Genomic DNA, 13,394 nt, shown 5'->3' with positions numbered 1-13,394 from the left:
ATAGCAAGCTGCTTAATAAAATAGTTGTGTAGTGAATTTTGTTAATAGGGGCAAAAGAGATGTTTCTACTAATGCTAATTTTTACAAATGACTTGAGTACTTCTGATACAATGTCCCAAAAAAAGCCCCAGTAAAAATTGCCAGTGTGGGACAGATAACGTGAGAAATCTTCAGCTCCATTTCTTGAAATATGACAAAGTTCTAAAATGCCTGATACTTCCATTGTAACAGTTATGTATTATAATGCTAGACGCTATAATGTTACCTGTAGGCAGCATTGCTTGCTCTGATTATTTTCATTTACACTCCTTTGTTACAATTTAGCTCATGGGCTTTCCCAAAGTTTTTCAGCTGCATGAATAGCCTGTTTCACCTATTCCCAGGCTGCCCTGTTTTCTCCTGTTGAAATTGTCTCTGCTGATGGGAGTCTCTATGACTTTGCTGCATAGGTCTGAGCATTGCTTGAGAACATTGTGTGCTACAGTACTACAAATAAGACCTTGGAATAAATTGAATAGATGCTTAATAGGAATTATTTGCTTACTGCTGTTTACTGATTTTCTTATAATCAAGAATTTTGGCATTAGAAAGTGAATACAGTTATGTTCCATCTTTTGGGTGGGGTTTAAGGACACAGATTTCTCTGTACATATGACTGTATATCAAACTATTTGTTGAAAGAAAGCAAGGTTTGTTTGCTAACATTCTCATGACCAACACGATAAAAATAACCAATATGTGACTGTGTGTAGAGTCTTGTTTTGTTTGTTTTTAGTGGCAAGCTGTTGTTTTTGGCGAGTTAAACTACTATATGAACCTTCCTTTGGGTAACTGTTGGAGTCTGCTGTGTTTGTAACATGAAGAGCAGTGCAAAATAAAACTCTTGAAGTGGAAGGGATCGCTCCAGTTTTTGAGATATGGGTCATCCACATGAACAAGTGAATTGAATTGTATTCATACTAGTTCTGTTGGAAAGGATCTGCAATAAAATTGCCAAGTACAAATTTCAGTATTAGCTAATTCAAGGATTAAAAAAGCTCACCTAACTATACAAGATTGCATAAATCACTAGGAGATTAAAAAAAAAAAAAGAAAAAAATAATTGTTTTTCTTCTTATATTCACCTCTAGATCTTTTTATTTGTTTTTGAAGTTTACTTTTTCTCTCAGTCATGAATATTACAGTATTATTTTGTTTTTAATGAAAGCTAAGGTTCCCAATTGATGCCTCATGTCAGAAGCTCAGCCTTTCAGAAACAAACCAAATAGCACAAAACTTGAAAGAGAATAGAAAATAAGCAACGCTGTTTTGACATTGCACAGTGTTTATTAAACAACTCCATCAATATCATGTTTCCAGCCTTGCTCTGCACTCATGAATTACTGGTAGTGTTTAGGACCTCGAGTTTTTAGCAGTTCAGCTGTATGTGTTGTTTACCTTTCATAGAAATAGAACAATCTTGCTTGTTTTAAATGACTGAAGTATGAACTCATGATTGCAAGATCATATGTGAAGGAAACAAAGATACTTTCGCAAGCAAAGGTCCCTTTTTCTTGTGTTCTCTGCCTGTGGCTTGCCTCCATAAGTGCATGTCCTGGTTTAACCCCAGCTGGCAACTAAGCACCACACAGCCGCTCGCTCGCTCCCCCCCACCCCGCTGGGATGGGGGAGAGAATCAGAAGAGTAAAAGTGAGAAAACTCGTGCATTGAGATTAAGGCAGTTTAATAGCTAAAGCAAAAGCCGCTCACACGAGCAAAGCAAAACAAGGAATTCATTCACTTCCCATGGGCAGGCAGGTGTTCAGCCATCTCCAGGGAAGCAGGGCTCCATCACATGTAACGGTTACTTGGGAAGACAAATGCCATTGCCCTGAATGTCCCCCTTTCACTCCCTTCTTCCCCCAGCTTTACATGCTGAGCATGACGCCATATGGTACGGAACAGCCCTTTGGTCAGTTGGGGTCAGCTGTCCCAGCCGTGTCCCCTCCCAGCTTCTTGTGCACCCCCAGCCTCCTCGCTGGTGGGGTGGGGTGAGAGGCAGGAAAGGCCTTGACTCTGTGTAAGCCCTGCTCAGCAGTAATGAAAACATTCTTGTGTTATCAACACTGTTTTCAGCACAAATCCAAAACATAGCCCCATGCTAGCTACTATGAAGAAAATTAACTCTATCCCAGCCAAAACCAGCACAGTGCGGAATTCTATTCTATCAAATGACAATTAAAATTCAAAACTTTATTTTTAGATAACTGACCTCCTCCTCAGAATACCCTCATATACAGTATTTATTTTGCTATTTAGGTTGGTTTTACAGAGAGGTTGGTTAGATAGGTTTTACAATCCTGTCAGGCTGAGCTCCAGTCTCCTCCAGCTTTATTGAACATTTCCAGAGGAAATGTTGAAATGGATAGATTTCATGTCTTAGTTGCTTGCACTGCAGTAACTATTACCTGGTCTCAGTGCTTGGTCATAAATTAACTTGGTACTTTTAGATATTTATTCTGTGACCCTGTTCTGAATTCTTGACCTGACTTGAAGTTTTCATAGTCTTTTTGGGTGTGTAAAATTACAGAATCGGAACTGGCATCTGCTATAGCCAAAAGTAAGTTCCTTATAAATAGCCAGATTGAAAACAGCTGCATATCTCTTCAAAACAAAATAGTACAGTGAATAATATGATTTTTTTTTTTAAGCTAAGAAGAGCCTGAGAGCTGAGTGAGTCTCAGCTGTAGCAAGCTGGCCTACCCAAGCAATGTGGCGGAAGAGGGAGTAGGATGGGAGTTGCAGGTAGGTTTTGTTTGCTGAGGATTCTTGAAGCAGCCTGACTCTGAGAGTGCTATCATGTATGTTGTAATTTTTTTAACGTTACTGTGGCACCTGAATTAACAAACACTTTAAAATGACTCCAGCAGTGTTCAGCTCTTAACTGTCATTGTAGTGTGGTGCTTTTCAGAATGATCAAGATCATGGGGCCAAATGAGTCACCTGCGCAAAGCTCTATCTGGGACCATGTCACCTACAGAGTCAGAATCTCTACCGCTGTTCATCTCAACTCCAGTGCTAAACTCCCCTTACTACTTTCCTGGTTATATCTTAAAGTTGGGATGTGGCATTATTGCAAGAATTAAGGCCTACTTTTGGCAAGTAACATTAAGGCGTGTGAAACGTGCTTAGGGTGTTCACCTTACTTGCACAGGATTCTGATGGCTATCCTACTGTGAAGCATTTTCCTGGCATGGATGAAGTATAAAAGGTGTTTTAGAAGGGAATTTAATTAAAAATTATTTGTTTCGGAGCCTCCTGCTGGCTGGAGCTCTGTAGTGCCTAAAGATGGACTAATTACTATAAGAGCTTTTGGAGCCAGTGAAGAAACCCATGGTTTGCAGTCAATGATAGATCTGATCTGTGTTATGTTAAATATGTTCTAAAATAAATGGACATAAGGTACAGTGTGCTTACTAACAGGAAAAACCTAAACTGTCCTCTTCAGAATTTTTGCAGAAGTATGTATATGTCAGTTTATTTTCTCAGCAATTTCTAGTAGGAATAACTATTTAAAGTTATAGGGATCCCATATTCCCAGTTCTCTGGGATAGACTTTGAGTTCCCAGCAGCTTCCCCTTTGCTTTGGGCCTGTGTCCACCCCTGCATATAAAAAGGGGGGTGTGTGTGATCCCTTTGAGTACGTATCATGTGCAAGAATTAAAGGACCATGCTCTTCTTTGAAGGAGAAAAATAACCTGTGATTGTCCAGGCTGGAAAGAGCACCTTCATCAGAATATAGCATAGTCATGTCAGAGTTTGTTTATAGGCTCATAATCAAAATTAATCTATAAAAAAAACATGCAGAAAAGACATGGGAAATGGATGTGTTACCAGATTAAATCTTTACTGAATGTTTTGAGGCCAACGCTTGTCTGATACTCAAAATACGTTGGGCAAAAATACATCCATTGTGGATGAGTTTCCATTCTGCGTCCTTGGACCTGTGGCAGCAGAAAACGGGTTGTGCAGAGACTGTATTGGGCAAATGATGGCTAAAGATGTAACAGCAGCGACCGCTGGGGCCCAGGGGCTTCACAGTGCTGCCATCCCTGCAGCGCTGGCCCTGCCTGCCCTCGGCCTCCTCAGTGAGGCGACCTGGCCCCCCACCTGCCTGGCCCTGGCCTGGCCCTGGCCCGGCCCTGGCCCTGTGGTGTCCTGGCCCCGGCGCCAGCGGCTGAGGTGCCCGCTCTGGCCACGCCCCTGGGTTCCTCACAAGTGCCGCCTTGGGCCTGTGGACGCCCCTTGCTGGGGGTCCCTGAGGTTGCGCCTCATAAATCCTAATTTATAAAATTATTTCTAGAATATCAAAGTCTTTCTCCTACCTAGAAGTGAGTCCCTGCTTGCTTTCTTTTAAAAAATTATATTTCTTTTAAAAAGCCAACCCAGAGTTGCTTACCCAGTTTCACTGGAAACTTGAGATGAAACACGCTTTCCCTGAGTCACAAACAAGTTTGGTGTGTGGGTGAAAGGCATTATTTAGATAAATAAATGATCCCCTCCCTTAATTACAAAGGGAAAAGACATGCGTGTTTCCTTTGTAAACAATCAAGAGCAAAAATAGGTAACATAACAGAAAAGGCTTAAAATCTGTCAGATTTTAATGCAACTGAAAGAACGTGGCTGAAGGTAATGACAGAAGGGGCACTAAAATGCCTTTCATTAAGGAAATACTAATTCTTTGTTTTTCTCCTTTGTTGTATATAACTTGCAAATAGCGGGCAGCTATGTCCTGGCAAGGAAGCAGCCGACGAGCTTCTGTGCAGTCCATATGACTGCAGTCAACAAATGGGATAACATCATGGCACACAGCTAAAGGACTTAAAGCTATAAACTACAGCCCAGAGTACAGAACACCTGCCAACAACGGCAGCTTCTATAAAACTTCTCTCAGGTAATTTCAAGGGCTGGGAAGGCAGATTACCAATATCACTATGAGCTAAAAGTTCTGCTCTTCTACTCCAGAAAACCCCAGATCTCCACAAATATCTCCTGGCAGAAGGCAATAATGAGCTGATGACTTAAAGCTAACTCTGAAAAGTCTGAGCACAATACAAAAATGTTGTGGATTCTATTCCTTTAAAACTTAAGCAAGATTTTATCTCTCATATTGGCCCCCTCATCAGTTAATGTATTTACCAGAAGTCTTACATGTACAGGCAGAAGTTACCTGGTATGGGTCGTACTCTAAAATGTCCCTTAGGCCCATCAACCACCAGCCTCAGTGCTTGTGGCAAGTGCTGCTGTAGAATGTTGACTTTTTTAGATCTATAAAATACTGTCTTCCTTAGGATATTGTTCTTAAACATGCTGGAGTCTTATCGGACGAAATAATCTTAAAGATAAAATAGTTGTTTTGTTTTGTTTTGTTTGTTTTTTAATGGGAGGTTTTGGCACAAAGTTGCATGATTTTACAGCCTCAGAAGAGCTCAATAGGCAGCCTTTAATTTTTTTTAATTCAGTTTTGTTGCTGTTGCTGCAGTAGTTGAATCTGTTGTGTTCCATACAGAGAGCGATACTACGCTTACCCAAAGCATGCCCTCAAGCTCGCATCTGCGTCGATGTCAGTTAGGGATTTCAGACCTGACTTCTTGTTCAGTGTTTGGTCTGGAACTATTTTATGAAAAAAATAGCTTACCTACTCCTTTTGCATTCACATATGAGACCCCCTCAGTCCCTTATTCCTCTTTATGCAGGAAATAACTCTTTAATAGAGACATTTATGACTTTTCATTACTGTAAATGATAGACCTGTCTCCGTGTTCAGAGTATATCTCAGCTGAAATGTTCCCAGTCAGGTGCTCTAAGAATACCTACCCTTTAAACTCTGTCTAGATAAAAACACAATTTCTTCACTTTGATGCAGCCCACACTTTTCATGAAATAAGCTAATTATATCCCACAATTACCTAAATGCATTTCTTCCAGTTTGTTATTTGTTTTGGGGCAGCATCTCAGACAATGTTTGTCACACTTGTGTATTCAGTTCTGATCATGCTCTTGCTAGGTATGCAGGGTGATCTTCAACAAGCAAGTGGAGTGGAGGTCAGACAGACTGAAGATAACTCATGTTCTTTAGTAAGGAACTGCTTTAGCAGAGCCCCTAGTGATGGATCAGAATGTGGGAGTATGTCACTAACACAAGGTTCATCCAGCAAAAAACCCACAACATTTTTTTATCAGAGGTTGGACAGCTCTAGATTGAGGAAATAGCGACAGTGATGTGTGATCTCTAACATAATGGAAGGAATAGCTTAAATATGAAGCTCTCTAGCTTTATGCAATGCATGATGGTAAGATTAAGACACATCTTGTTGCTTTATCATATGAGAATCGGACTTTGGCATGCACTATAGAAATGGGATTAGCTGCACCAAAAAGAAACTTAGGTCAAAAAAATTAGCCCAGCTTTTCATGCTTTATTGGTCTAATAAGGTTTTCATATATTCAAGGGGAAGTACGATTAGAAGAGCAGAAATGGAGGACTGGGGAAAAAAATCTCTTACCAACAGGCTGAAGCCATGGTCTTGGGCCATCCTGGCAGGATGGGAAGGAATCTGGGTGCAGAACTCTTCATGGCAGTCAGGCATCCCATATTTTTGCTTCTTTGACCAGATGTGGTCAGCTTGGTCCTTTGTCAGAAAGGCTGCTAAGTGCATAGAGAGCGCTCTGACACTAAATGGAGGCAGTGTTTTAAAGGATCTGACAAGCAAGCTTGGAGAGATTAATTCAAACATGTACCTCTCTTCTTCAGAATGATAGTGTGATGAGAGGAGACTAAGAGAATATGTTTAGTGCTTCTTCTCTAGAAGCAGATGCAGGTTCCTGATATGGAAGCTGGCTTGTGTGACTTGAGGAGGAGGACCTGTGTTTTACGATGCTTCTCTCAATCTTTCTATTCCAATCTTTCACTCTAAGAATGCAGTGCAGAGGGAGGTGACCTGCTAAGCTTCTCCTAGCTTGCTATGCTATCCTGTTTTTTTCAAGAACTGCATCAAAAAGGAAGTGATATGTTTACCCCATAACTGCTGTTGAGTCATCATTAAGAATCACTTGCTTCTCCATATTAAAAGTTCTATTTTTTTCCTAATTTAGTTGATTTAATTTACATATTGACTTCTGGTTTAACTGCACTTACAGGTACATCTTAGTATCTCTTTGTGCCTAATGGCTTCAAGAGAATTTACAGTTCTCGTTACTGCTTCAAAGAAACAGGATGCTACAAGTTGATTTAAATGAAAATATTAATGCACTAGAGAGTTGCCTGTGCAGAATTTGCTGTGACTTCTGTAATACCTGTATTTATTTTTTCATACAGGGAATATCATCTGCTCACACTTCATTTATCGGTATGTTCAATATAATCCTCAAAGGTTATAGCACTTGGATTTTTGTTTTTCAGCATGACTTGTGTTTCTGCTATTACTTGGAAATTAGTCTGTACATAATTTTTTTTAAATTTGTTTCTGCCAGAATCAGATGTATCACTTTAAAGGAACAAGCCCACAGGGCTTCCAGATTTTGTCAGTGTGCAGCAAGTAATTTTATGAGCAATGTCTTTAATATCAAGTCACTGCTCTGGTATTTTAATATTCTCAAATTTTACTGTGTGATACAATAACATTTCTGACAAGAGTGATTACATCTTTGGCATTAGGACGGAAAGCGACAGGTTAGATTTCCTGCAGTGTTTTGTCTGTTATTCCCAGCTCAAGAAGGACTACAACATGCTCTGTAGGATCACCTATTCTGGCAGTTTGAGTGAGATTTTTAAAAATCTCTTTTATTTAACTACCATTTTTAATTCATAAGAATGTTAAGAAAGCCCACCTTTTCCATGGAGACATCTGAGTTTTTGTGATGAATTTCTGCAGCAGAGTGATACTCCTCTAAATTTTTTTCTGCTATGGAGAAAGACAGAATCCAAAGAGATGCCATCCGTCGTAGCTTGCACAACAAAGATTTATACTTTTTTACTTTGACCTGTCCAAAAAAAGCTTGCAGAAAAAAAGAATTAAGGCTAAGTGGTTCAAACTGCATGCTTAAACCTAAACACACCCTCAAATTTAGACTGTGGTTCTTCAGTTTTATTTTTAGAAAGTATCCAGTCTCCTGTGGATGTCCTTGGAAGGCAGGACTAAACAGTTTTTAGGTACTGAAGTCCCCTCTTAGAGTTGTTAAGCATATGCAACTAATACTAGTTCTAGATATGTACCTACCTGATTTTAAGCATCCAGTTTGAAAAATGGACTCTAATTCATGCAGAAAGCTAGTTGTAGAGCCAGCCTTAGTGAGAAACTTATGGGTTCCCTGGGTCATGTCTTACCAGCATTGAGACAGAGTACTGCTGCTCTGATCTATTTGCGAAATTTTATATTGAGGACTAATACCTTATTTGAGCAGAGGGAGGTAGAAAAGTTGTAAAAGACATTGGCACGCAGGAATCTAAGCCAAACTGTACGAGAGGCTTGTGAACAAAAGGCTGTTTTGATTTAATTGGTGTCACAGGAAAAGTCAGGTAGAAATGCTGCACTTGACTACATACGTCTGGAACACTGTAATGCTTCAGACCCTCCTACAATGATCTTGCACATACAACATAAACCTTATTAACGTGTTTAATAATTCAGAGACCAAGTCCACCTTTTGGCACTTGTATTATTAGTAGAGAAGACTATCTTTTATACCTTGACAATGATATTGCCACAGAACATTCCTTCTGTTCCTCCCTTTTCCTGCAATATTTGAGGAACTTGAACTCGTCAGCTAGTCCCTCTTGCAATGATCAGTATGAAGGCATACACATCTATGTCTTTCCTACTATAAGTTTCTCCAATTTACTGGACTGCAGTAGCCTTGCTCCTCAATGTGGGGCAGATGGCATGGAGAAATGGCTACAGTCATACATTAACACAACAGGCTGTTTCTGTACTAGATCACGTGCATCCAGCCCCATGAGCCTAGTGTTTCCAATACTGATGTTCCACTCGAGTGCCCGTTCTAGCCCTTAAGAACAAAGCAGGTCATGTATAATTGTAATGCTTCCCTGAAATGCAAAAAAAAGAGCACCAATCTTTTTCTGAATCTGCATTTATGTTTGTCAGTCTGTTGACAGACTGACTCCTTCATGTATTTTATGTTTGGTGTTTTGTCTCTCTTCCATGTTGCAGGTAGGAGTGTTTTAAGAGTTGCACAAAAATGAGTGCCCTAAGTGGTAACTTTATGATGGCTAGCTCTTTCACACCCATCTTTTCTCTTCAACAAAAGGAAAGCAGTTGCCCTGAGTAACACATGAAAATTGGCAGGAGTTACAGATGGCACTGTCAAGTAACCAAAGAAAAAATAATGTCCCATCTACTGTGATTTGTCTGGCAGAACTTAGGATGCTTCTGTCATTTCCCTGACACTATGCTATACTTATCCATGGCACATGGATAAGACTTGTCATTTAGATAAGAGCCAAAGTGAACAGAGAAAGCAGAGCCGTGGTAAATTTATTAGTCTGGGCAGAATTCGGAAGAAAAACTGCTGTTGAGAGTTTTGATATTCACTTTATGTGATTCTGCACTTGCTGTAAACTATAGTAGCTTGACCCAACGAAGATGTTTCTGTTTTTTTAAACATACCTTTCTCTGAAGTGGAAATGCAGTATTTCTCTGCATACCTTGTAAATGGCTCACCAATACTGGTTATAAAACTATATCTAACTGGCATCAACCTTGTTTCATTCTTGCTTTTAAAAAACACCCAAATTAATGGAGCAGCCACATCAATCTGTATGTTAGATGCACAGAGTCAATTCCCCAGCTTCTAGCCTTTTAAAGTTCTACACTATGTTCTATAGAGCAGCTATATGTCGTTTACAACAGTGTGTTGCCATTTCAGGTGTAATTGGGCTTGCATCATGTTTATTCTCAGCAGGTTTTTCTCTGGTCTATATATGACTCTGAAATCACTTCAAGATGACTGGCACAGTGCCCTAAATCTTCAATAATTAAAAAAAAAAACAAACCAAAACAAAACCCAAAAAAACAAAAACAACCAAAAAAAACCCCAATGACCAAACTGGGAGTAAAGCAAAAATTCTGTTCTCATTTACATTGGAATATATCCAGAATATGTCAGTGGAGAGAACTATTGAAAGGACTTGTGAAGAAACGGGTTAACAGTTTTGGGGAAGGAAACAGAAATAGAAAAGCCCAGCAGACAGGCTGTTAACGCAGGGCTGAGGATCCACCCTTTGTTACTTGGATCCTGAGCAGCCCAAGCAACCTTAGGAGAACTCACTTGTTCTCTGTGCCTTTTTCTGCTTCCCCTCTGTACTCCCTATATATCAAGGCTGGCCGGTCAGATGCCGCCTCAGTCAGAGGTCCATGTGGCATTGCTGCCGCTCAGGCGGAAGCGGTGCAGGAGGAGCTGTGTGTCCCCTGCATAGCTCTGCCACCGCAAAGCTCTTTATCAATACCTGTCTGACAGGAGGAGAAAGGATATGGTAGTGCCCCAGAAAGTCGGTTTGCTTGGTATGAACCCTAGCAGCATGTCTTTGACATGCAGTGTTTGGTCACATGTTTGTGACCTTGGCAAGGTCAGTTACAAAGTACCTTCATGATCCAGACCCAGGACATTGCCAGGTGTTTGAGATGCTTTGATTTAGAGCGTAAGTTCACAAGAACTGTCAGTGTCTTCAGAGGCATACTTCAGAAAATTAAGTAGGTCACAAACCCTTCTCTGAGTACGAATGACTGGGAAAAAATGGTTTGGAGAGGAAATGGTTTGGTCAGTAGTGGAATGTGCTGAATTACCGTGTTGCATGTTGTCTCTTCCTTTCCTGTTTTAAATGTTGTCTTGGCATTGACCCAGTGATAGCTGTTCTCATAAGAGCTACTGCTCTGACACAATAACCTTGGATGCTTCTCTTATAAGATCTATGTGTTTAAAAGGAATAAGCCACTTTGAAAGAGTTACCGGAGGCTCTCCTGGGTGCTAGCCTTTTTATGCTGCCCTGGTGTTGTGGTGGTGGTGAATTCTGTGGGCATAAGAGGGCCCTGGGGTGGTGCACAGTCAGTGTGGCTGGGTTGTGAATCTCTTCCATGTCTGTATTCCATCATAAGGAGGAGGCAATCATTGCCGGCTTGCAGCAACTTTTTAGGATCTTTACAAGCAATGTACGTTAGAGGCTCTGGTGTGGGGTGAGAAGGGGACTGATGCTCATCACCTATGTAAAGAAGCAATTGAAAGCTTCTGCACTTTCCCATTCAAGAGTATGAGCCACAGTGGTAACTTTTCTCCAAAGGGCATTTTTTCTTTTGTCCAAAGAACTTGCATAATGCCTTACTATCTTCCTTACTCTTTAATTTGTTCTTCAGTTTGTAAAATACTAACTTCCTAGAGCTAAAAACTAGTATATACTGGTAGGTTTGATCATAACAAAGATGGGGCCTTGGAGAAATTGTGTCGTGTGGGTGGAATTAAGTCGCTATAGTTCAATATTGAAAACAATAAAGGGAGTAAGTATGTAATGGGAAATAGCTTGAGAGCACATCATTAGTAGGAACAAATGTAAGATGATGAGGACATAAATCCAAAAACTCTGAGAAAACAGAAAGAAGGAATAAATCAGGCAACTCAGTTTCTAGATATGACACTACTGTTTTTTTTCTACTGCACTCTAAAGGGTGATGAATGTAGTAACAGGCTGATGTGAGGCTATATCTTTATTTAGAGTGCTCTCACTGGGGTCGAAGTGAGAAGTGATATGTATATTAAAAGGAAGAATTTGAGCCAGAATTTTCAAACCTTTACATAGATTCATTAAAACGACTCAATGCAACTAAAATAAGTGACTCAACTAAAATAAGTGACCAGACTTCTGGAATAACCTCTGGTTATCTACATTTATCCCCCATAAAATCCAGTATATCCATACTAAAATTAGGATCCTAATTAAACCTGAGGGGGAGGCGGGGAACCAAATGGAAGCTTGCTATTACTCTTCAGTAAAACTGCCACTCTGGATTTTGGGAGAGGAGGGATAGGGAGGAATTCCTGCTGAGACTTAAAGATATTGTGTGAGGAAGAACGAAATGCAAATTGTTCAGTTTGGTCCTAGTTCCCTGTGCGGACGTGATATGCCCATATGTAGGTAGATGACAGGGGAGATAGGAGAGGTGTCTGCGAGAGGGAAGGCTGCCTGGCTACCTGTCATGCCTGCCTCTGCACTGGTACATGTTTACACAAAATGAATGAGTCCTTTGGAGTTGGTGTTTTCTAGTGTGTTCTGCTAGAAAGGTTTTGCACTGGCTTTTGTAATCTGAAAAGAGAAATTATATGAAAATCAGTGTGCATTCAGGTAGAGAGGAAATGCTGATTAGGAGTTAACATTTATTTTCCATGTGATAAATAGCAGTCAGTGGACAAAAGTTGTCAGTAAGTGTTTGGCAGGACACACGTTTGGCTGGAAAGGCTCCTTAGCATGTGAATGTTATATTTCAACCATATACTTGGTAGTAATAATGATACGACTGCAATTCTCTGTTACTCTTCAGAGTTGGTGAGTTAATTTAATAAAAGGGTGGCATCAGCTTCCACTGATGTAGTCCAAGTTGTGAGTCCCATCTCACTGGCAAATTTGCCAGTTTCCCTTCGTGTGTTGCGGCATGCAACAGGCTAATTTAATCTTAAAAATGGATGGCATATGACTAAAAGGTTGTGGTATTGCCTAATTAAAAGCCACTGTCTATAAGGCTCCACTGCAAGCAAGAAACATTTCCCCCACAGGAAAACATTAATACTATTATCTTCTTTCTTTTCCTAGGAAAGGGTTATTTTTCCAGAACGTAATAGTACTTCAAGAACATTAAAGAAAATCACAGGAGCAATTTTACTGTGTCAGACCAAAAGTCTGTTTAGTCTTTTGTCTTCAACTATGGAAGTAGTGAATATATGTAAAAGCAGGACAAGTGTAGAGTGATCCCCTCCCTTAGCCTATAGAAATCTGCAGTCAAAGCACTACTGAAGTTGAAGGCTGCATGAATTGTGTTAATGTCCATCAATAGAGATATTGTCCATAAAATTGTTTAATTCCTTTTGAACTTGCTTATGTTTCTGATCCCCCCAGTGTCCTGTGGCAAAATAATCAATGAAGTATGTAAAAATATTTATTCTTCTATGCTTTTAAGAGTAGCACTAAATAACATGATGTGGCTAATTGTGGTGTTCGGAGTAAGAGTCAATAATCACTTCCTATTCATCTTCTCCACATTGATAGAGATGCATGAAATGAGCATATTCCATCTTTATTGTCAGGTTTCAACTCTGAAGAGTCCTCTTCTTATTTAATCTCTATTTTTAGAAAA

At 40.0% G+C, this 13,394-nt stretch overlaps 1 protein-coding gene across 1 annotated transcript in view; it reads right to left on the bottom strand.

Moving 5' to 3' along the window:
* Positions 1-6,634, bottom strand: part of SPHKAP (SPHK1 interactor, AKAP domain containing) — a gene marked incomplete at both ends in the record, with an annotated part of 106,068 nt that extends 99,434 nt beyond the window's left edge. The window contains one exon of the mRNA XM_082319554.1: positions 6,546-6,634. Within this exon, the coding sequence (XP_082175680.1) occupies positions 6,546-6,634 (89 nt within the window). The remainder of the gene's footprint in view (positions 1-6,545) is intronic.
* Between the last annotated feature and the right edge of the window lie 6,760 nt (positions 6,635-13,394).

This window comes from Platalea leucorodia (genome assembly GCF_965183815.1).
Source record: "Platalea leucorodia genome assembly, chromosome: 8".
In the NCBI taxonomy this organism is placed as follows: domain Eukaryota; kingdom Metazoa; phylum Chordata; class Aves; order Pelecaniformes; family Threskiornithidae; genus Platalea; species Platalea leucorodia.
This window is presented reverse-complemented; position numbering and strand designations above follow the sequence as displayed.